Source organism: Lemur catta, chromosome 3 (assembly GCF_020740605.2).
Source record: "Lemur catta isolate mLemCat1 chromosome 3, mLemCat1.pri, whole genome shotgun sequence".
Classification (NCBI taxonomy): Eukaryota; Metazoa; Chordata; class Mammalia; order Primates; family Lemuridae; genus Lemur; species Lemur catta.
In genome coordinates, this window is record NC_059130.1 from 75099523 (window position 1) to 75125255 (window position 25733).

At 34.8% G+C, this 25733-nt stretch overlaps 1 protein-coding gene across 12 annotated transcripts in view; it reads right to left on the reverse strand.

Annotated features, from left to right (window-relative positions):
• MIER1 (MIER1 transcriptional regulator) overlaps window positions 1-25733 on the reverse strand; it is a 66304-nt gene that overhangs the window by 3406 nt on the left and 37165 nt on the right. For all 12 annotated transcript variants that reach the window (XM_045547802.1, XM_045547812.1, XM_045547801.1 and 9 more), the window contains 5 exons: window positions 18920-19071; window positions 10769-10850; window positions 9565-9659; window positions 6816-6943; window positions 2002-2141 (listed from right to left, as the gene is read on the reverse strand). In XM_045547802.1, coding sequence (XP_045403758.1) covers window positions 2002-2141; window positions 6816-6943; window positions 9565-9659; window positions 10769-10850; window positions 18920-19071 — 597 coding nt within the window. The remainder of the gene's footprint in view (window positions 1-2001; window positions 2142-6815; window positions 6944-9564; window positions 9660-10768; window positions 10851-18919; window positions 19072-25733) is intronic.

A 25733-nucleotide genomic window follows, 5' to 3' on the forward strand; every position in this document is an offset into this window, starting at 1 on the left:
CAAAAGGATTATAACTTTTAAAACCACATGAAAACAAAATCAATGTTCTTATAGAAGCTTGAGTTTTCTACTGCTACATAAAAGATGCTATGACTTTTTTATTCTTACTGTAAATCCATGGAAATTGTGCTTTAAAAGATCACACACTGTATTTACCTAACAAGACTTAATCTGCCATAATGTTAAAAAATTAATGCTGTACTCTCTAAGCATATACAGTGCTAAAAGTAAACACAAATTCCTTAGTAACAGGTGAGAAAAATAAAAGCATAATTATTTTAACAAAAGAAAATAAGGTCATATTAAAGTTGACCACAAAATGGAATACAAATTTTAGTGACAGGAAGTACAATATAGGATGTACCACTGGAGATAATTAAAACTTAATTGCCTGAAAAATATTCAGCATAAAGGATGAGCCTCAAATATTACATTTTGGTCAAAGAAAATACTCTATTTTCTCCAACTCAAAAATACACTCAAATCATGAATGCACATGGGGATTATGCATCATATGAAAGAACAATTCTGTGATGGCAACAAAGCTAGATGAGCCCATGATAGCTCAAAAATAAGTATAAGATTTTAAAGCACTAATAATTAAAGCTCCTTATTAATAAAAGTAAAATTGGGTTGGTAAGTTCCTTTCTTTCTTCGAAAAAACTGAGACTCTTGACTGTACATACCTAATGTGAATGGCTTCTGAGCTACTGAATAATTGATAAGTAATTTAGGAACACTTGCCCAGCCTAACAGCACATTCTCATCAAAGAGTTAAAAAGAAAAAAAAGGGAAAAAATTATTTATTTGGTGTTAAGAACAAACAAGAAAAGTAGAAATAGTGCATACTGTCTCCCTCCCTGAGCTTCCACCCTTAGTCCCAAGGTCAGAGTCTCAGCATCATCTTCTACTTCAGGATGGATGTGGCTGCCATTAAACATCATGTCAATGAACCTTCCTGGACCAGGACATGGTTGCTGGGCCCTAAGTTTTGTTTGTTTGGCTTGTTCGTAGAGAAGTAGTGAGGGAATAGAGAGGGATCATGAAATGAACTAAGTATGTACACTAACAGCAGTGCCAGTGTGAGACCAAAGGTCAGAACAAGGGTCAAAGCTTTCATACCATTTCTATTCCAGCTTTTGTCAGGGAGACGTTAGTTCTTCACTGGTCCTCCCCCTAATCTCTAATTCACCAGTTTGCTCCAAAAGAGGAGCTGGGGTAGGGGTGGGAGCTTATTACTTTCTGCATGGCAACACTCTTACTTAGGAAGACCATTTAAATCAAAGTAGAAATCAAAGTAATTCTCTGACTAGCTCTTACTAATCAGCACGGTAATCTCTGGTCCGTTTTATATTTTAAACAGAAGCACTATCTGAGAACCTCAAACACATAAGTGTTTTAAGCCTTTTGCTTCTCTTTTTCACAGAGATAAAAACAAACAATTCTGTAGAATATTAATGTATAAGCTGATACCTGCTTTACCTTTTCTCATTCTTCAAGGCCACTATGCTATCAAAGAGAACTTAAATATTCCAAACAGTGCCTTTGTTACCTACTTCTTTTCACTTATATACTTAAAGCACTTTCCTGATAAAGTGTTACAAATTCTCAAGGTATTTCACAAATATCTGTCTTTCTGATGTAAAATGGCTAGTTTTGGTCTAAGAGTTAACAGGAATACTTATATCCAGGCATCATCCCAACTGGATAAGAAAAGAGATGCTACCGAAAAAGAACAAATTTCTGAGAACAAATAGTCACTGCTGATGGAATGTTTTAGTAAAATTACTTTTTAGTGATGTAAATGGGAATTCTTTCCAATTAGTTTGTATTCTGTGTTAGCATATATGTATGTTGATGTTATGTACATATCATCTGTTATTCACAATTTTTACTTACTGCTTTGGAAGTTTAATAGAAACTCAAACTGAATTTCCCAAGCTGCTGAAAGAAAAGTGCCCCTCCTTATCAAGCAACAGAAATGTTTCTTTGGTGGCTTACCATTTTGATTACTATTGCTTATGGTGCCATCTTCTTTCTCAGACTGGCTGTTACTACTGTTTGAGGCAGTTGGGGGTGGGGATGGGGCTCGACTAGAAGCAGCGCTTTCACTTTCATCTAGAAGACGATCCATGTAATCCCTGAAAATTAATAAAACAACAATTATTTTGTTAGAAATGATAAAGCTAGAAATGACCATTAGTTGAGGTTAAATTTAGATGGCTTTTTAACAAATATATCCTAATATTCACTTACATTCATTCCAGTGCCTCAACTATCACACCAGGACCTGAACATTTAAATGAAAAGCTCCTTCCGGTTACATATTTGTAGGAAAAATGCATAATGGCTTTAAAGTAACACATTTTAGAGACCTACAGGAAGTTTTAAAACTTTTAAAATTGTGGGCAAGTGCTCAGAGTGGCCAACTCAAACTGGAAGATCTCTAAGTGAAGAGACAGGGATGATATCATCAGGAGTACAAAAGAATTTCTGGACACAGATTTGGATTTCAAAGCTCCTAAAGGCAATACCTAAACTGGAGCCTAATAAAAAGAACTGATCACTTCTCCAAACCTTTGTCGATACCTTCTGTATTACATTTCTTCCATATCTGAGCTATAATAATTCCTGGGCTTATCTGCGGGCTTTATCCTGTCAGTATCTCATTAGAGGGAAGCTCATATCATTCCTGAACTGGGTTCAGGGTTAGAAGATAGGGGCTAGAGATTTTGTCTCTCTGAGGTTTAGTGTCTTTGCCTGTAAAATACAGATAAATCATACCTGTTCTATTACATATGGTTGCTGTATATGTACATAAAAATGTTTCATAAAGAACTAGGTTACTAGAGTAAAGGTCAGCAAACTATGGTCTGTGGACTGGCCACCTGTTTTCATAAAGTTTTATTAGAATCAGCCACATACATTCATTTACACAGTTGTCTATGAATGCTTTTGTGTAATAACTGCGAACTGAGTAGTTGTGACAGAGAGGTGTGTGTGTGTGAGAGAGAGAGAGAGAGAGAGAGAGAGAGAGAGAGACAAAGATCTTAAGGTCTGAAGAGCCTAAAATATTTACTTTCTTCCTCTTTACAGAAAAAGTTTGCTGAGACCTGCACTAGAATATAGTTTCCCAAGGGCAGGGATTTTAGTCTGTTTTGTTTACCCCTGCATAACTGGTACCAGGTTGTGCATGGCACAGAGAGAAGCTCAATAAAAATTTAATCTCATTATTTATCTTAAAATTCCTTTAGAATATAAGTATAATGGAAATATTAAGACAAATCTTTTAGAATTTTATGAGCAGGGTAAGTAAGAAAAAAACAGTGGATGCTCTTAGGGATTTTTTGAAGTCTGTGTTAACAGTCCATAATATATACTACTAATTGCAGTTATTTTCAAACTATATGTTCAACATTGTCCCCTGGGTTATGGAGATATAAAAAATATAAGGACAGGATACCTGACTTCAAGAAACTTCCAATAGTCTGAGATATAAAACTAACACACACCACAGAAACATATATGACTATGATCTAACCAATTTGATATTCTAGGCTTTACTTTCCTCATCTATAAATGGAGGAAATTAAATTTGATAGTCTTTAAAGACCTCTTCAGCTTTATGCTATTCATCATAATTACAGAACAATTACATGACAAATCTGAAGCACACAGAAACAGAAATGAGTATGAATCCCAAAGAGACTTCAGAAGCTAAAGCTAACAGAATAGAAGGTGCATGATGAGGAAATGTTGGAAATAAATATGGTATGGCAGAAATAGATGCTGATGTTAAAAGCCAAGCAAAGGAAACTAGAGTTGATTAGATATCAAAATTATCTTAGATTTCTGAATATAGCAATGATTCTGTGAAAGAATAATTATTATCATTATTTCCTAAAGATTAATGGCATTCAGAATGCTTAGGAAAGGAAGAACAAGAGTCAGGTAGGCCATCCAGAAGGTTGGGGCAGCATTCAGGTTAACTGAAGTTACGCTGAGTTAATTATTACTTTTTTAAAGATTTGGAAGGTCTAAATATTTTACAGTGAAAGCTCCAATTTGTATATGGCTTCCAATTTTTCCAGGTAGTGAATAGAAAGAATATGTAAAAGGAACTTTCAAATGCTGTTTGTAGGCAGAAAAGTGGCAAGTATGCTTCATTCTGGAGGATGAATGGAAAGTAACGATTTAAAGGAAAAAATGAACAAATAAGTTTCAAGATAGTATGCTCTGAACTATGGATTTTTAACCTAAAAAAAAGAGGATGAAAAAGTCACTCAAATTTCTCTCTAAAAGCATTAACTTAATTCTTTATGAAGTCACTTAAAGTGCAACTATTAACAGAAACAGGTGGTCCTGGAAGCAAGCCAGAAAAATTTCTCCAAGCTTACAGAAAATCACAATTTCTCCCCATCTGGAAAATAATGTATGGGTTGGTCACTGCTTCTTATAGAAGACATAACACAGCTAAAAGGGATGAGTCTCAGTAAAAAAAAATTATGGTTCTTTCAGTTAAAAAAACTTTATAAAAAACCCAGAGGGGATGTAACTGGTATTCCTGCCTGGGGGGGGAAAAATTATTCACTTCATACTATTATATCAGTTAACTCTTAAAGTCTAAGAAAAAAGAAGATATGATTACTTTCAACTGTGGCTACTCTACGTACAGAATATTTAACCTTAAGGGGAATCAAGATTACAGATAAAAGTATCTTCAAAAAGTTTTCAAAAGCTATGGAGAGATTATTACAGAAACTAGAACATTTGGTGGCACATCCCTACCTAACCTGTTGAGCTTGACATCACAGAGGACCAACTAAGCCAGCCCACAACACTTCCCTTGGTGATGCTTTCTGAAAGAGAAAACTGGATGAACCATGGGTCTGACCCAGCATGGCAATTCTTATGTTCTTATTGCTGATGACGACAGATTGACTGTAGTTCATGTGTGAACATTATTTCTGAAATGGGTGAAAAAAATGAAAGATGTTACTATTGCTTCTTCCTATAGAATACCTTGAAAACCGTGATTATTTTAAGATATACTCTGCAGACTGGATAGCTATATCTAGCTCTACATCATTATGCTTGAACACTACCAATAAAAAAAATTTAACTATAAGTTTGATAACATTAAGCAATTAGACAAAATTTGGAATACTGCTATATATGAAATTCCACACAATCACCAGCTTTGAGTAATGGGGGATGATGCTCAAAGTCCACTGTCCCATGTCTCCAGGGGTCAATTATACCCATTTTATTCCCTTTTAGATTATTATGCTTTGAGTTTTAGAGCATTTGATCTCCCAAGGAAGTGATAGCAGAGACACCTATAAATGAATTGACCAAGAAACAGTCCAGCCTAGGAGTTTGAAAAGCACAATCAAACATACATACAAGCACATCTTTCAAAGGTAATTAATTCTTTGGCCAGCCTTAAGAATAACTTTACTGGTGCACATTGGCCAAATCAAGTCACACCTCTGCATTATTTTTATTTTATAAACATTAGGAAATGAATAATCAAGAAGACAGTATTGTTAATTCCATCATAACAGTTCATCAGTATTTTAAAGTAATTCATAAAAGACAAAGTGTTCGGACGGGCACGGTGGCTCACACCTGTAATCCTAGCACTCTGGGAGGCCGAGGTGGATAGATCGCTCGAGGTTAGGAGTTCGAGACCAGCCTGAGTGAGACCCCGTCTCTACTAAAAATACAAAGAAATTATCTGGCCAACTAAAAATATATATATAGAAAAAAATTAGCTGGGCATGGTGGCGCATGCCTGTAGTCCCAGCTACTCGGGAGGCTGAGGCAGTAGGATTGCTTAAGCCCAGGAGTCTGAGGTTGCTGTGAGCTAGGCTGACGCCATGGCACTCACTCTAGCCTGGGCAACAAACTGAGACTCTGTCTCAAAAAAAAAAAAAAAAAGACAAAGTGTTCAATACTCTTTATATTTAAATAACAAATTACCAGTGATGATGATGGTGGTGGAATGTTTTATTCCAAAGCTAGACTGAATGAGGCTACAAGAATTTAGTATGTGGGCATTGGATTAGGCATATCAGACATTTTGCATAAGAGTGTATATATAACAATCTATATCTATGTTACTAGAAGTAAGCTAGAGTTGCATTACTAATTCTTAAATATTACTTCTGTTAGAGGATAAAATTCAGGAAGGCTAGGAAAAGGAAAGTCACCATGTAGATGGTCTTTCATCTATAAAAAGCTGGTAACAAAAAATATGCAATTTGACCTGATTTATTATATCCCTATGCGTTTTCCTTTTGTATCATCTATATTCAAATCTTGTTTTGGTTCCTGGGGTCAAAAGTAGATTGGAAAAGGAAAAATATTAATTTCCTTTCTACTGGGCATATGGTCCTATACTTTTAGAAAAGATATACTATTTTTTTTCCTATTCTCACTGCTTTCCAAGTGTTATAAGATTAAAATTGTATGTGCTTATACTGAATGGAACAGAATTCAACAAAAACATGCTTTCACAGCTGTTCTGATCCATTTCCTCTCAGGGGTACGTAATAAAATAAAAATATACACTCTAAATCTTACTTTAGTGATGTTTGTTGTCTCAAATAAAATCAAACAGTGTTTTACAATATTTTATAAAACACTGAAAAGTCTAAATGCCTTATAAAGATATGTCAATAGATGGTAAATTTAAACTAATGTATATTATATTATAAAAGCAAGATTCTAAAAATCACAATTCTCTCAAGAAAAAATCTAGGAAAGCTTAGCAAAACAACGTATAGCTCTGAAGTTAAAAATTAACTCACGTTACACCAGGATGAAGATTATATTTCTTTTTTCCAAATCGTGTTTGTTGAGCAAAGAAATCGTAACGTTCAGATTTTTTCCACATGTAATAGAATGCTACACATTCACCAACTGACCTTGTTCGGACCTATAAGAAACAAATGTTTATTTTTAAGAATCATCCCCTTTTTAGTGGAGTTATTTCATGATAAACAGCTGAAGTGTGAAAATAAATTTAGCTAGTCTTTAATTGATATATTAATATAATACTATGTATAGGATACAACAATGCAACAGCTGTGTTAAAAGCTATTCTTTCTAAATTTCCATTAAGAGACATAATACATTGGCAAAAGATCTTCAGATATTTAGCATCCTGCTTTTTAAAAGGCTACCATCATCCTAATTTACTATAAAAACATACTCCTCTATTGAAAATATCTGGAAGTGGCATTCAGGTTAAAATAAACATTATAAACAGTTTTAAATACTTTTACTCATGGAGTACCTAGGGAGTTTACCTTTAAATTTCTTTTTTCAAAAGATTCTCTTAATAGTCCCAACAGTGATCTAAACTCAGTTAATTTACTTTCTATAAAGTCTGACAATATGCCATAGTGAGTTAAAAACTATTATAATAATGCGAATGCTATGTTTACTAAGTTACTCCTGTGGCTTACTGTGTTGTACCTGTTCGTGCAAGTGAATAGCCAGATCCCTTCAGATAATGTTCAATGCCTAGGGGTTAATAAACGATGCTGACAAAATCCCCTCTTTTTTGCTACTTAGGTTGGAGAGCTAATAGGGTTGAGGTATATAAATAAAATACTGAGATTTTAAAAGGAAAAAGGTATCTGGGTGAGTGTTTGGATGCAAGATGATACTGCTTTAACCTGGAAGTTTCTTATCTCCATGTAGCCTGTGGTACTGACTGCACCTAAGAACAACTGTTGATGATACCCTTCCTTTACCCATCATATATTTTTCTTTCTTTCCCTATTTGCACTTTACGATTCTGACCCATGCTGCTAAGACTGATAGCGATCAGGGCTTTCAAAATAAAAATCATCCTCACAACCTCTTTTTTTGCCTCCTACAAATCTTACTTTTAGATTGATTCAAATCACATCAATTGTGTTTTACAGAAAGCAAAAAATTAAAAGACATTTTGGGCATGCAAAGTTAAAATTATGAAAAAACTGCAACAAAATAAGCTCTCATAATAGAACTTATGATTAAGAACTGAACTTTACTTCCAGGTGTAAAAACAAAGTCTTCATGTTTTTACTGGACCATTCTTCTCCCTCTTAAAGAATTACTGTCCTCCCTTTGTTCACGAGAGCAACTAGTGTATTATATATAGGTCAGCTGACTTCTTCTATCCTATAACATTAAACTATCACCATCTGTAATATTTACAAGAAATCAAGGTCATATTTTTAATACTTATGTTAAGATTTTTTGGCTTGTAGTTTCAAGTCACCTATTAAGTTTTTATTCCTCAAAAAAACAAAAAAAAGAAATCATATTGGTGAGAGTTGTTACTGCTGCTAGTTACAGGGGTCCCTTTCACAGGTAATGCAGCATGGTTTAAGAGTGTTTGAATTTAAGCAGGAATGCTAAAAAAACTAATTAAGAATGAACTAGTTAATGTAAAACAAAATTAAGAAAAATTAACTTACAGGATTTGTAACTATTTTATTTATTGAACACAAACTAGATGATGTTAAGTATGTGTTGAAACATAAACTAGATAATGTTAAATATGCGTTGAAACAAATCACCTGGATGTCATCCAATCATGTCCAGAAATATTAAAAAGAGAGACGTGGTGAAAGACGATTCAGAGCCTCAGACATAAGCCCAGATACTTTCAACATGGTTCTGGACAAGCTACCATACAATACTTAGAAGTTTCTTATCTTTAAGGAAATATGTGAAGCCAAGCTCCTTGTCACATTTGTATTTACTAAAAATAATGTGATATTCATAAGCCTAGGAATTTATTTCCTACATTTAGATTCTACCTGTCCTAATCTGTTGTCCACAGGAACAACACATTATTCTATATAATTAATAGATACTATTAAAAATCTTACCTGATTTCACCTGTAAAAATTAAACCCTGAAACAAATCTGCAAGTAATTATGAAGTTCTTTGGGGTATAAACTGTATGACTGATATTATCAATGTGGAGTGATAAATGATGTTAAATTGTAAAATTATGACAACTATAATATATAATAAAGCCAACCTACTTAGATGCTTTTGAAAAATCAAATTAAACTTTGATTAAAACTAAATTAAATCTTCAGTATCTGATTTTAGACTACGCAGGGCTTAAGCAAATGCAATAAATATTTTAATTATAAATAATGTCATGTTAAAAGTGCTTTAAAGTTTCAAAATTATTTTAAAGACCCTCCTTAAAGTCTCTTGTCACAGATTGTGGAAAACAGCTATAAATAAATAATGCATTGTGCACACATACCCCACTTGGAAGTTGATTAACATACTTGTAAAATGAGTACAATTCTTAAACACTTCCAAAATAATGCACTGAAAATAGTCACCTGGCAAATACATGTTAGGAAGTCTAAATATGCTTATAACAATAATTTGTTAAATACCAAAATATTATAATATTCATTATAAAACCTTTAACACTAGAAAATATAGCAAATTAAAATACATGATAATGTATTTTATCATGGATCATTAAGCTAAATTTCTTTCTGCAAAAAAAGAGAATATATATCATTACTTACTTTATTAGCCTGAATCAAATGAAAATCTTTTCCATAGGCCTTCAGCCCTTGCTCAAAATTTCTACACTCTTCCTCTGTCCAAACAGATAATTCCTCTGACAAAATGGGGAGAACAAACTGTGAAGCAATATACTCCCAAATGTTGCATAAAACAAACAAAACTACAAATAAAAATGTAACTTTCTGGTAAACAGGAGGGAAGCATTTTATTTCTGAGCTCTATTCCTAATCATTGCAAAAGAAGGTGACAAAAATTCCTGATTTCATGAAGAATTTGAATCCCTCCAGCCTCAACTTGGGCTACTTTCTTCTTATTTCTTCATGATCCAACTAAATTAGCTACCTTTCAATTCCTTAAATTTGCTATGTTCTTTATTACATCAGACTTCATGCATGGTGTCTCCTTTGCCTAGAATTGTTTCCTGCCTCCTTCACGCTTCATCGCCTTTCACTTTTATATCCCAACAAAAATAACATTTCGTTCTGGAAACTTTCCCTAAGGTCCCACCTTCTCCCTGAACTAGGTTAAGTCCCACTGCAATAGGTTTCAATAGCACCCTCTAACTTTCCTTGGAAGAACTCATCATAACTATTTTTCAGTTTCCCTACCCAGGCTCTGAGCTCCGTGCGGGCAGAGACTGTGTTCATAGTAACACCCTCAAAACTTAGAAGGCCCTCAAATTTTTGTTAAATGAATACACAAATATCTCTCATTTGTTATTTAATTATATATTAGCAGTAGTCCTAGTGAAGAGGAGTGGGAGCCAGAGTTAGATTAGAAAAGAAAAACCTGGATTTTAGTTATGACTTCATAAGTTATTGATGAATCATGTTTGCTTTACTCAAGATATTTTAGTTCAGAGACCACAGTCTCATCCATTTTAAAGTAAAGGTAATGTGTGTCTTATTGCTTAACTCATAGGGCAATTACCAAAATCAAATAAGAAAATTTGTATAAATATGCTTTGAAAGCATACAGTATGTAATTTTGTATTTTTTCTTAAGTGGTGTTATTTTCCCAAAAAAAGGGACAGCCTTAATACCATTCCCATTGATGCCTTTTATTATACTTGTGTTCTGCAAATATTTACTCAGAAAGATTAGTATTATTAAGCTCAGGACATATCTAGATAAATGGAATAGCTTAATTTTTACATTTCTGCCAAATCATGAAAACAAATAAAGACTTAATATTCATGCTTACCTCTAGCTGCTTTTACATTAAATCTTAATCTTCTCAATGCTTCCTCTGTGTCAAAATTGCATTTCACCAATTCATATAAAGCCTAGAAAAATAAAAGGTTTCAATGTAACCCAGACTATGAAGAGTTCAATGCTACAATTTCTTAAGAGAGTTAACATTTTTCCAGAATCCAGTGTTTTCATCCTTTCTGAGGAGCAAATTTTAGTGAATGCAATATATACAACATCAAGGAAAAACATAAATTCAAACCCGATAATTAACTACCTCTAAAAATATGTACAAAGTAGGATATGTAAATACTCTAACTTGATGGCCATAATATCCCAAAAATTTAGAAATAAAAATAAATCATTTTATATAAACCACAATTACTTCTTTGTGGCTTTTTAAGATTCCTATTGTAAGATAATTTTTCAATAATAAAAACAATGATTAAAAAGGTAAAAAATATAATGCTGTTATATTAGGTTCATGGTAGGCACTGATCTTAACATGTACATAACATTATCCCAGATGAGTATTCCAACTTGATATCCAGATTCTCTGGGGTAGCCAGAGGAATTTTTAAAAGCTGAATAAAGATCAAGATTTCTGTTTCTGGGAGCAAGATGGCCAAATACAAACTTTCAGCAATCATCCCTCCACACAAACACCAAATTCAACAACTTTCCACGCAAGCGAGAAGAAGAACCTGCCAAAATTCAGGTGAGCAATCATACTATCTGGTTTTAACATTATATCAAGGAAGGAGGCACTGGAGAGGGCAGAAAAGACAGTCTAGCATTGCCTATGCCACCCTCAGAAGTGCTACACCAGCATGCTGAATGGAGAGAGAATTTGTGTGCCCGGGGGAGGGATAGTGACTAAGTGATGGTGGGGCCACCCTGGCATCATGAAACACAGGACAGAATTCTGCTGGTGCCCACAGAGAGACCATTTAGACCAGCCTGGGTGGAAAGACATCCTTCACTCTGAAACCCGAGTTCTGGCTAGCCCTACCACCAGTTGATAAAAAGTGGCCTGCGGCCTGGAATAAATTGGTAAGGCAGTCAGGCCACAAAGGCTGCAGTCCTTGGGCAATTCCTGTGGCTGTGCTGGCTCAGAGCCAATGGAATTGGGGTGCACATGACCCAGTGAGACACCAGTGGTGGTGGCCAAGCCAGTGCCTGTATAACTTCCCCACCCCACTACAGGCACTGTGACCCAGGGAGTCTTCTCCCACCTGGGGAAAGGAAAGGGAAGAATTCAGAGGACTTTGCAACTTGGGTACTAGCTCAGCCATAGTAAAATAAAGAACCAAGCAGATCCTGAAGGGCCCAAGTCCAGGCCTTAGTTCCTGGAAGGCATTTCTGGACCCACCGTGGACAAGAAGGAATCATGCTGCCCTAAACGGAAGGACCCAGTTCTGGCAGGATTCACCACCTGCTGACTACAAAGCCCTTGGGCTTTGAATAAACATCAGGTAGCAAGGCAGCAGTTACCACAGTCTTTGGGTGAGACTGGACTGGCTTCAGGTGTGACCTGGCAGTAGTGGCCACATGGGAGTGCCCACATCACTTCTTCCCCAACTCCAGAAGCCCAACATGAAGAGTGAGAGACTGTCTGGTAATCCAAGGAATTCTCTTGTATCTTACCCAAGCCCACCAAGGTGGTACCACCAGAAGCCTGTAAAAATCACAGCATCACTGTGGTTGGTGCACCCCCAGTGCTGATACTTCTGTGTGACCAATCCTGGAGTGATGGAGTTATGTGACCTTTTAGACAAAAAATCAACATAGTTGTCCTGAAGAAGCTGAATGATCTTCAAGACAATACAAGGAATTCAGAAGCTTATGAGAGAAATTTAACAAAGAAGTTGAAATAATACTAATTTAAAAAAAGCAGAAACTCTGGAGCTTAAGAATCCAACTGACAAACAGAGAAATGCATCAGAGTCTCTCAACTGCAGAATTGACCAAGCAGAAGAAAGAATTAGTGAACCTGAAGACAGGCTGTTTGAAAACACACTGTCAGAAGAGAAAAAAAGAATAAAAAAGAATGAAGCAGACCTAACAAGATCTAGAACACACTCTCAAAGGGGCAAATCTAAGAGTTATTGGTCTAAAGAGGTAGAAAGAGAGAGAGACTGGGGTTGAAAGTTTATTCAAAGAAATAACCGAGAACTTTCCAAACCTAGAGGAAGACATCAATATTCAAGTACAAGAAGGTCACAGAACACCAAGAAGATTTAACCCCAAAAAGACTACCTCAAGTCTTCCTCTGTCAACTGATAAAAGAAAAAAAAAGAACTACCTCAAGGCATTTAATAATAAAGCTTCCGAAGTTCGCAGATAAAGAAAAGGTCCTAAGGGAAGCAAGAAAAAAGAAAAATATAACATATACAGGAGCTTCAATATGTCTGGCAGCAGACTTCTCACCGGAAACCTTACAGGCCAGGAGAGAGTGGTATGAAATATTCAAAGTGCTAAAGGAAAAAACCTTAACCCTAAAATATAATATCCTTCAAACACGAAGAAGAAATAAAGACTTTCCCAGACAAATTTTTAAAAGCCAAGGGATTTCATCAATTCCAGACCTGTCCTACAAGAAATGCTAAAAGGAGTTCTTCAATCTAAAAGAAAAGGACATCATTTAATAAGTAATCATCTGAAGGTATACAACTAACTGGTAACAGTAAATACACAAATAACAGAATACTCCATTGCTGTAACTGCAGTGCATAAACCACTTACGTCTTGAGTAGGAAGACTAAAAGACAAACTATCAAAAATAACTACAACTTTTGGAAAGATAGCATAAAAAGATATGGATGGAAACAACAACCAAAAAAAGCGGGGGAGGATGGAGTTAAATTGTAGAATTTGTTAGATTTCTCTTTGCTTGTTTGTTTGTAAGGACAGTTGTGATATGTTTAAAATAATTGGTTATAAAGTGTTTCCTGCAAGCCTCATGGTAACCTCTAATCAAAAAACTTACAACAGATACACAAAAAATAAAAAAGCAAGAAATTAAAACACACTACCAGAGAAAATCAATTTTAACAAGGGAAGATTGGAAAGAAGGAAGGGAGAAAGAGAGGACCACTAGAGAACCAGAAATCATATAAAAATATGGCAGTAGTAAGTCCTTACTGATCAATAACAACACTGAATATGACTGGACACTAAACTCTCCAAACAAAAGACATGGAGTAGCTGAATGGATTTAAAAAAAAAAAAAAACAAAAAAAAAACAAAAACAAAAGACAAGACCCAACCAAATGCTGACTACAAGAAACCCACTTCACCTATAAATACACAGACTGAAAATAAAGAGATGGAAAAAAGATATTCCATGCAAATAGAAACCAAAAAAGAGCAGGAGTACCTATACCTCTATCAGATTAAATAGATTTCAAGACAAAAACTATAAAAAGAGACAAAGTAATTATAAAATGATAAAAGGGTCAATTCAGCAAGAGGAAATAACAATTCTAAATATATATGCACCCAACAGTGGAGCACCCAGACATATAAAGCAAATATTATCAGAGCTAAGGAGAAAGACAAACACCAATACAGTAATCACTGGAGACCTCAACAGTCCACTTTTAGCTTTGGACAGATCATCCAGAAAGAAAGAAAATCAACAAAGAAACACTGGACTTAATTGCACTATAAACCAAATGGACCTGATAATTATAGAATGTTTCATCCAACAGCTGCAGAATACCTGTTCTTCTCCTCAGCTTACAGATCATTCTCAAGGACAGACCATATGTTAGGCCACAAAATACATCTTAAAATTAAGAAAAAAAAACAAAACCGAAATCATACCAAGTATTTTCTCTGAACACAACGGAATAACATAATAATAAGAACACTAGAAAATATACAGACACGTGGAAATTAAACAATATGCTCCTGAATGACCAGCAAGTCAATGAAGAAATTAAGAAGGAAATTTTAAAATTTCTTAAATGAAAATAAAAACAACATATCAAAATTTACTGCAAAAGTAGTAATAACAAGAACAGGAAAGTTTATAGCACTAAGTGCCTACATCAAAAAAGTAGAAAAGGGCCAGGCGCGGTGGCTTACACCTGTAATCCTAGCACTCTGGGAGGCCGAGGCGGGCAGATCATTTGAGCTCAGGAGTTCGAGACCAGCCTGAGCAAGAGCGAGACCCCGTCTCTACTAAACATACAAAGAAATTATATGGACAGCTAAAAATATATGAAGAAAAATTAGCCGGGCATGGTGGCGCATGCCTGTAGTCCCAGCTACTCGGGAGGCTGAGGCAGGAGGATTGCTTGAGCCCAGCAGTCTGAGGTTGCTGTGAGCAAGGCTGACGCCACGGCACTCTAGCCTGGGCAACAGAGCGAGACTCTGTCTCAAAAAAAAAAAAAAAAAAAAAAACAAAGTAGAAAAGCTTCAAATAAACAACCTAACAATGCATCTCAAAGAATTAGAAAAATTCTTTTGGTTTCTGAGAAGAAACCAAACCCAAAATCAGTAGTAAAGAAATAATAAAAATCAAAGCAGAAATATACAAAACTGAAACAAACAAACAAAAAATACAAAAGATCAATGAAACAAAAAAGTTGGTTTTTTTTGGAAAAGATAAACAAAATTGACCCACCCACAGCCAGACTAGGAAAAAAGAGAGAAGACACAAATAAATAAAACCAGAGATGAAAAAGGAGACATTACAACTGATACTGCAGAAATCCAAAGGATCATTAGAGACTATATGACCAACTATATGTAAACTGGAAAACCCAGAAGACATGGATAAATTCCTAGACACATGCAACCTACCAAGATTGAACCAGGAAGAAATCCAAAACCTGAATAAACCAACAAGTAACAAATTAGAAGCAGCAATAAAAAGTCCCTCATCAAAGAAAATCCCAGGACCTGATGGCTTTCACTGCTGAATTCTACCAAACGTTCGAAGAAGAATTAATAACAATCCTACTTAAACTATTACAAAAAATAGAGGAGGAGGGAATACTCTCAAACTCATTCTTCAAGGCCTGTATCACCTTGACACCAAGCCAGACAGAGACATAACAAAAAAAGAAAACTATAGGCCAATATCTCTGATGAACATAGATGCAAAAATCCTCAACAAAATACTAGCAAACCAAATTCAACAACACATTAAAAAGTGAGATTCATCCCAGGGATGCAAGGATAGTTCAACAAACACCAATCAATCACTGCAATACAGCATATCAAAAGCATGAAGGACAAAAACCACATGATCATTTCTATTGATGCTAAAAAAGCATTCAATAAAATTCAACATCTCTTCATGATAAAACTCTCAAAAAGCTGGGTATAGAAAGAACTTACCTCAACACAATAAAAGCCATAAGACTGACACACTCCAAGTATCAGACTGAATGGGGAAAAACTGAAAGCCTTTCTGCTAAGATTTGGAACAAGACAAGGATGCTCACTTTTCACCACTGTTATTCAACATAGTACTGGAAGTTCCAGCTAGAGCAATCAGAAAAGAGAAAGAAAAAGCATCCAAACTGGAAAGGAAAAATTCAAATTATCCTTGTTTGTAGACAATATGATCTTATATCTAGAGAAACATAAAGATTCCACAAAAAAACTATTAGAACTGATACGCAAATTCAGTAACACTTCAGGATACAAAATCAATATACAAAAATCAGTAGCATTTCTACATGCTGACACCAAACAATCTAAAAAAGAAATGAAGAAAAGTAATCCCATTTACAATAGCTACAAATAAAATACCTAGGAATAAACTTAACCAAAGAAGTAAAATACCTCTATAATAAGAATTATAAAACATTGATGAAAGATACTAAAGAGGACATAAAAAATGGAAAGATATTCCAGGCTTATGGATTCCAAGAATCCATACTACCCAAAGCAATCTATAGATTCAATGCAATCCCCAAAATACCAATGACATTCTTAACAGAAACAGAAAAAAATAATTCTAAAATATATATAGAACCACAAAAGACCCAGAATATCCAAAGCCATCCTGAGCAAGAAAAACATAACTGGAGGAATCACATTACTTGACTTCAAATTATACCACAGAGGTAGAGTAACCAAAACAGCATGGTACTGGCATAAAATCAGACACGAACAATGGAACAGAATTAGAGAACTCAGAAATAAATCCACATATCTACAGTAAACTATCTTTGACAAAGATGCCAAGAACATTCAGTGGAGAAAGAACACTCTCTTCGATAATGGTGTCAGGAAAACTGGATATCCATATGTAGAAGAGTCAAACTAGACCCTTATCTCTCACCATATACAAAATTCAAATCAAAATGGATTAAAGACTTAAATCTAAGACACGAAACTACTGAAAGAAAACACTGGGAAATGCTTCAGGACATTGGTCTGGGCAAGGACTTCTTGAGTAGTACCCCCCAAAGCACAGGCAACCAAAGCTAAATTGGACAAATGGGATCACATCAACTTAAAAAGCTTCTGCATAGCAAAGGTAACAACAGAGAGAAGAGATAACTCACAGAATGGGAGACAATATATGCAAATTACCCATCTGACAAAGGGTTAATATTTAGAATATATAAGGAGTTCTACGGCCGGGCGCGGTGGCTCACGCCTGTAATCCTAGCACTTGGGAGGCTGAGGCGGGCAGATCCTTTCAGCTCAGGAGTTCGAGACCAGCCTGACCAAGAGCGAGACTCCGTCTCTACTAAAAATAGAAAGAAATTATATGAACAACTAAAAATACATAGAAAAAATTAGCTGGGCATGGTGGCGCATGCCTGTAGCCCCAGCTACTCGGGAGGCTAAGGCAGAAGGATTGCTTGAGCCCAGGAGTTTGAGGTTGCTGTGAGCTAGGAGGACGCCACGGCACTCACTCTAGCCTGGGCAAGAGCGAGACTCTGTCTCAAAAAAAAAAAAAAAAAAAAGGAGTTCTAACAACTCAATAGGAAAAAAATCAAATAATCCGATTAATAAATGGGCAAAGGACCTGAATAGACATTTCTCAAAAGAAGACATACAAATGGCCAACAGGTATATGAAAAAATGCTCAATATCATTAGTCATCAGAGAAATGCAAATCAAAACTACAATATCATCTCACCCCAGTTAAAACAGATATCAAAAAGGCAATAACAAATGCTGGCAAGGATGTGGAGAAAGGGGAACCCCCATACACTGTTGGTGGGAATGTAAACTCACCAACCACCACAGTGCAACCACTATGGAGGACGGTATGGTGGTTCCTCAAAAAACTAAAAACAGAACTACCATATAACCCAGCAATCCCACTGCTGAGTATAATCCAAAGGAGGGGAAATCAACATATCGAAAAGATACCTGCTGCACTCTAATGTTTATTGCACTAGTCACAACAGCCAAGACTTGGAATCAACCTAAGTATCCATCAATGGATGAATGGATAAAGAAATTGTGGTACATATACACAATGGAATATAGCCATAAAAAAGAATGAAATCCAGTCATTGAAACAACATGGATGGAACTGGAAAACATTATGTTAAGTGAAATAAGCCAAGCTCAGAAAGACAAGTCTCACATGTTCTCACCCACATATGGGAGTTAAACATTAAAAACAATCGATCTCATGGAGACCAAGAGTAGAAGGATGGATACCAGAGGTTGGGAAGGGTAGTGCGGAGGGGAGGACAAAGTGGGGATGGTTAATGGGTACAAAAAATATAGTCAGATAGAATGAACATTTGATAGCACAACAAAGTGACTGTAATCAACAGTAAATCAGGGTATACTTTAAAATGTCTAAAAAAAAGTAGAACTGGAATGTTCCTAAACACAAAGAAATGGTAAATGCCTGAGGTGATGGACACCCCAATTACCCTGACTTGATTAATTTACACTGTATGCCTGTATCAAAACATCACATGTACCCTATAAAGATATACAAGTATTATGTACCTATAATAACTAAAAAATAAAATTTTAAAAGTTATACTTTCTACTTTAACAACAGGTATCTTATGCCAATTATAATCTCAGATTCCCTATTGATAACATTGTAGGAATTTTGGTAGGCAGAGTAATAAATAAATGACAGTATTCACATTTATTCACATAAATGTGTTTGGTTAACTTATTTTGGGAAAATTCTCACATTGTTTTCTTGTTCACGTACCTGTTCATTGTCTTTTATGTGAGATCCTTCAGGAATTGCTTCTACACCTTTCTCATCACCTGTTCTTCTAGACGCATCCTTAAGAAATATAATCACTTTATCTTCTGGTAAGTACTCAGGGTCCCACAGGAGCTGATCATCATTTTCATATACTAAATTAGTAAAACATAATGTTAAAAGAATTGCCAAAAGTTGATAGAGTTTGTGCTAAAACATATCACTGAACAAATAACTCATATGCAGAGCCAAATGTTGAGAACTGAGAGGTAAAGTGTGGTTCTACTACTTGCCTGACTTCTTTCTTGGGCAGTATTTATAGCCTAGTGAATCAAGCAATCTAAACAGACAGGAGGTACCACTTTATGTTTCCTGGAGATCCAATCTGATTTAACCTAGAGTTTATCAAATTCCAAGCTCTCTTTGTTTGATTATCACCTCCACCACTTACTACCTGTACAACCATGGGCAAATTACTTCCCTTCTCTCTGTCTCATCTGTGCAATGGGGATAACAATAACTCTACCAAATAAATATAAGGATTTAAAGCACTTTAAAATAGTTCTGGCACATATTAAGGTTCAATGAATGTTAGCTATAATTATTTTTTGAAAGATGTCTAGAAGAATGCTCACCAAATGTTAATACTGCTCATTTCTTGGTGGTAAAAGATCTAGAGCAATTTCTTTACTTTACTCTTTATATTTCTCTATGATGCTTGAAAATGTGTTATAATGTGTATAAATCACTTACATAAAAAAACAGATGTTATTTTTTAAAAAGCATTTAAGTTTCATCACAATTTCCACTATAATAAAATTATAGGCTAAATCTCACCAAAATTTAAAAAGTGACAGGAAAGGAGGGTGACCTAAGACAGAGCCTGTGGAATTTCACATGATAAGATGATGAAAACACAGATAAAATTAAGTAGAAATAGTCACAAGATTCAAAACAAAACAAAACAAAACACCACGAGTGTGGCATCATAGCAGCTAAGGTAAGAAAGTGTTTCAAAGAGTGGTTTCAAAAACTGGTTAAATGCTGTTGCATGACCAGGATGAAAATTTTAAAAGGTATGCTGGATTTACTAAGGAGGTGAATGTTGTGAGAATTGTTTCTATGCAGAGATGGAAGCAGAAGCCATACTGGAGAAGACTGAAGAGTAAATGGAAAGTGAAGAAATAAAGTAGAAAACTTCTGAAAAGTTTGATTGTGAGGGTGGAGATAGGGCAGTAGCTAGACAGAGGAAGTTTATATGTTGTTTTTGTTTGCTTGCTTTCAAAGATAGGAAACAAACATTTAAATGCCAACAGGAAGGAGCCAGCTTGAGAAAGCCTTTAAGAGACAAAGGATAACTCATAGTGTCAAAGTTCCTTGTATTATGAAAAAGAATTAACAGCTAATTAAGCATCTACTATGTGCCAGGCAATGTATTAAGTGTATTCACATAAATTATCTTTCCCTATCACCCACACACACTTCAAAACTTTTTCTACCTTTTTCTGTTTCTCAAGATAGATGCTCTTCTTTAAAGTACAGCTCTAAGGATAATAGCTAGAAATTTTTCCTTAATAAACGTTATTCCTTTACTAATCTGCTGGTATAATCCTAGTTAAACTCTAAATTAACACACTAAAACTACCATGATAAAGTGAATCTGGATATACTGCTATTGATTTCTGTTCTTGCCTCAGCCTCTGTTCTCCAAAAATAAGAGACTACAGTTCTTATATTCTTAGAAGCTCAGACTCAGGAAGAAAAAGGTGAAGGTAGGCCCCTGAGTCCTGAGTGTTTTCTCAGTTACATACCCCCATTTGAGCCTAAGAAACAACACAAACTACCTGGAAGATATTTCTGGAACCACTGCCAATATTTAGAAGTCCCACGTAGCTACAACAGGACACAGAGATGTCCTTACTTACTTAAGCTGAGTAAACAACCATCACCAGATGGCGCCAAATGACAAGTCAGTCTCCTAGAACGGTGGCTAGCAAGACAGATGAGCTAGCCCTGATTGTTTCATTAACTTCAAAATAATACTTCATATTATGCAATTACAGTATGACCATAATAATGACCAGAAGGTAAGGACAATCAGCATTCCCAGAGAATAAACACACTGCTTTTACTGGCTCCAGACACACACCAATTATTTTCCAGTTAAGTTTATGCTCTAAATAAAATCTGTAACTTCTGACTAGGATTCTTGGCAATGGTTTTTTTTGTTTTTTGTTAAAAAAGAGGGTTTCACTATGTTGCCCAGGCTGGAGTGCAGGGGCTAATTCATAGGCATGATCATCATATACTACAGCTTCAAACTCCTGGGCTCAACTGATCCTCCTGCCTCAGCCTCCCGAAGAGCTGGGACTATAGGCACGGACTACCATGCAACAGTTGTTTTTTAATTAAACCCCTGCTATGGAAAGACTAAAATACCACGAGGATCAGAAATTCGGAAGAACTCCACTACTATAATAAAACACACTAAAAAACAAAAGAGAAACAACATCTATCTATATGATATGAAGAAAAAAACTAATAATAATAATAGAGTTACTTTTTTATTGACATGAACATGCTAGACTTTGAAAAATCACAATCATTGAAATGTAATGGAATTTTCTGAAACTATTTCATTCTAAATCAATTACCAGTACTAAATATTATAACTTTTAAAAAACAATCACAAATATCCCCCTCATACTACTGGAAGACATAATTTTTATGCAATTATAAACAAGTAAGAGTTCAGAAAGTTCACTAATATATTAACACATTAGCTTATAAAGTGCTTCTACAGTGTCTTGTGAAAGCATAAATTCTGACTCAGCCAGTGTGAGACAGGGCCCCAGATTCTGCATTTCTCACTAATTCACAGGTGAATCTAATGGTGCTGGTCTCTGAACAACTGTTTAAGTAGCAAAGCACTGACATATCTCATTTCAGTTATTTTATTATCCAGAATACAATTAAAAAAATCAAAAGTAATCAAATTAACCTTGTCAAATAAGCAAAATAAGTCAGTAAAATAATTTCACGAAGTCCAGCGTGTGTATATATTTGTCTCTGGTGGTGGTGGGGGATGCAAGCATTTGAGAAGTGAGAGATTATCGTGCATTCAGGGAAGTAAAACAGATGCAGGAAGCTAAAAGACCACCACCACAAAACCATAACAAACTTCTGCAATCTGGGAAATTAATTCCCAATGAATAAATGTCTTATTTATTAACTGCCAGTTTTACCAAAAGAAGTGTTATTACATTTTTAATGCCTAAGTAAAAATTCTACTGATTTGTGATCTATAGTCAGCACTATGATTTAATAATGGTGTTTATAATAGAAATTGCCATGTTCTTAAAAGGTCACCATGTTTAATGACATGGACTTTTTTAAGTTGTCTAGCTGGGTTTTTTCCTATACACAGGTTAAATGAACTGCCTGTTTCAACAGTACTATTACCAACTAAGGGTACTGTGTTTGTTCATTTTTCAGTAAGTTACTTAAGAATTAAAAATAATTTGTCAAATATTCATTAGAAACAATTTACATGCCCCTTTACTATTCACTATTTAATAATTCCTAACCACCTAAAATTTATGTCAGGCAAGCATGAAAACTTGACTGAGAATATGGTTAATTACCCCTTTCCCTTGACATTTTTAATTTTTTTTCCTAAATAGCCCATCTAATTCTCAATTTACCTAGTCCAGGGTTGTCAATCTCAAGATTACTGCCACCATATTCTTATTACTGCCAAGATTATTCTTAGTGGTGGGGGGCTGTCCTGTGCATTGCAGTTTGTTTACCAGCATTTCTTATCTAGTCTTATCACAAAACCACAGTGCTTACTTTGTTTAGTACAGGGGAGAAACAATAAAACACACGTAACTTTCAAAAATCATCTTATTAATACAATGCTTTTCATCTGCCCAGCATCTCTTTGGGAATTACATCCTTTATCTCTGGGCACAGTGATTACTTCTGTTTTGGCTGGGTATGTAATTCAAGCTGAGTCAGTGGGGGGCTCTCTCTAGGACTTCTGCTGGACTTCGGAGGGATGATTAAATTCTCATTTTTGCTGGTTCTCTAGCCAAAAGGACAGTGTAAAGTGTAACCCAAGAGCTTCCAGTAGCCATCTTAGCCTATCTGACAATAAAAGAAAGAGAGAAAGGGGCAGAGCACCTGATATCCTAAAGGGCACTGAGTACAGAAATATTTGAAGCCAGACCAGCACAGATTTCTAATAAAGGAATCCAGTAAATTCTATTTTGCTTAAGGTAACTGAATTGGATTTTTGTCACTTGCAACCAAGAGAGCACCAACTAATGCTTTTTGCAAATCTCATTAATAAAACCTAAATATTAATATAATGGATAAAATCAAGCATCTTTTAAACATTAATTCCACTTACTGAGATACTATGCTGCTAACTGCTATACATAAAAATATCACATGTAATCTTCACAACAGTTCCGTATATAAATGCTAGTATTGTTATTTTACAGACGAAAAGAAAAAGTAACATGTCTAAAGTCAAATGTCTAGGCACTGATCCAAGTTGACTGAGTCCGTATCAGTTCTGTTAATACCATTCTGAACTCACCTATTCACTCAGGCACCAAATGTTTACTAAGTGCCTATGTAGGATCAATGTAGTTAGTATTAAGGATACAAAGATGAATAAACAAATAATTACAATACACTGTGGTGTTGAGTATAAATGATAATTTACATAAATTTAAGAAACTGTTAATAAATGTGTAGCTAGGAGATTTTGTAAACAACATAGATACAGATTCAAAGGAGCATGCCTGGAATGTTACTATAACTAACAAATCTTATTTCTGATCTGTCAAATGATCACTACAAAAAAAACAATAAAAAAAGATCCCTACAATAAAGATATCATGATATCTTAGTTTTGTGGCACTTTTTATTAAAAAGCCTATGCTCACCAAACTGAAGAAAAATACCCTGTGAAATTTTTTCCATAAGAATCCACTAATCAGTACTACCCCTTTCAGAGTTTTATTTCTTTTCTTTTCTTTTCTTTTTTATTTTTTCTTCTTACTTTTTTTTCTTCTTCTTTTATTTTTTTTATTTTACATCGTTTTTATTTTAAGGACACACAAGACAGGGACAGAGTTTAATTTCTAACAGTATGATTTATGTAAGTTTCATAAGTTTGGCTTGTGTATATAGCGGACCCTAAGTGGAGGCGAATTCTGAATATCTTGACATAAAAGTTCAAATTTCTAGAATTACAAAGGTTGAGGAAAGGCCCTGGACTGCAGTAACCCCTCTGAAGCAACGATGTTGCTAAGTCTAGTCTGATCCTCCTTACAGAATCTAACACGCTTAAATTCTCAAAATGAGAAAGCTTCATAAATCACACCTTTTCCTTTAAAAAACTATGTATGTATAATTTCTTTCTAAAATCACATTAAAATTGAAAACATTAGGCCAGAATTAAAAACATAAAAAACTAGAGATTGTGATCATCCTTCATTCACTGGTGATATTTGATAATACAAACATACTAAAAGATAAAATATATTAAGAGATAATTAAAACTATCTTTAGCCATAATATAAATTTGCTATACAACTGAGATGTTTGCTACCCATCTACTAAATACAAAATTTTCAGAGATGGGCACTACTATCTTTCATAGCCAAAATTTAAAAGAAATTTAACAAAAAGGAACAAATGTTTAACTTTCAGTTCTTCATTTATTTGCAGAAAGAAAAAAACTCAATGAACAGGTGTTAACCATTAAATGACATATCAGTAGAGCATAAAGTTTAAATTTTAACTATAAAAATAAATACAAAAGCCAATGGATCTTTTATTTTTGCACATAATTACAACGTGTTTCCAGAACATATGCACAGAATTTGAATATATAACAAGGTCACTCCATATATTGATACCTTCAATGTTCCTGTATGTTGCAGGAATTACTACCTTGAGAAGTAGAAGCTGTTAAACATTTAAATGATATATTAAAATATTTTTGCTGTCATGAAAACTTACTGGCCTGTGATGTTCCCTTGAATGCCTCTGACCTGCTGCTTGTCCTGAGAGCAGGCACATACTTAGAATATAAAGTAAGTTTTTAGAATGCTAAAAAGAAATAAGCAAAATACTTCTACAACTCCAAAGGGCTTTGCATATGTAAAGCTGAAATGTGGAGAAGAAAATGAAATAAAAGAAATGAAGAAAGATCTCTAGTTTTGAGTCACGTCACACTGCATATAAACTCATCAAAAACACACTACACAGCATTCTTTTTGGAACCCATCCAAGTGAATAATCTGAAACAGACTCTTAAAAAAAAATCGTCAAGTACTATGTTACGTTACTGGAAGTATGACTTACCTTGGGGACTTTTAGATAAAATAAAGAAAAAAAATCATGCAAAATTTAAGTAAATAAGCTATTTTCCCAAATTATTTGGAAATCACAAATATCAAAGTACTCCATTTTAATAATATTGAAAGTTTCAGAAGTAAATAAGCCTTTTGTATCAGTTGTTTACTCTCAAGTTTGTTTTTAAACCTTCCACTGACATAAAATAACCTGCTAACTTATAACTAAGTTATAAAGATTAGAAAATGGTAAAGTTCAGAGCACATCTCAAATAATGGGGGGGAAAAGAAGTAAATGGTTGGGACATTTTAAGTCATTTAAAAAAGCACTTTTTCTTTTTTTGGCTAGACTTCTAGGGACAAAACTGGAAAAACAGTAAATATACTGCTTCTTACAGAAATAATGCAGGGTTCTCTTTCATAAACCAATGGGGTTACAACAG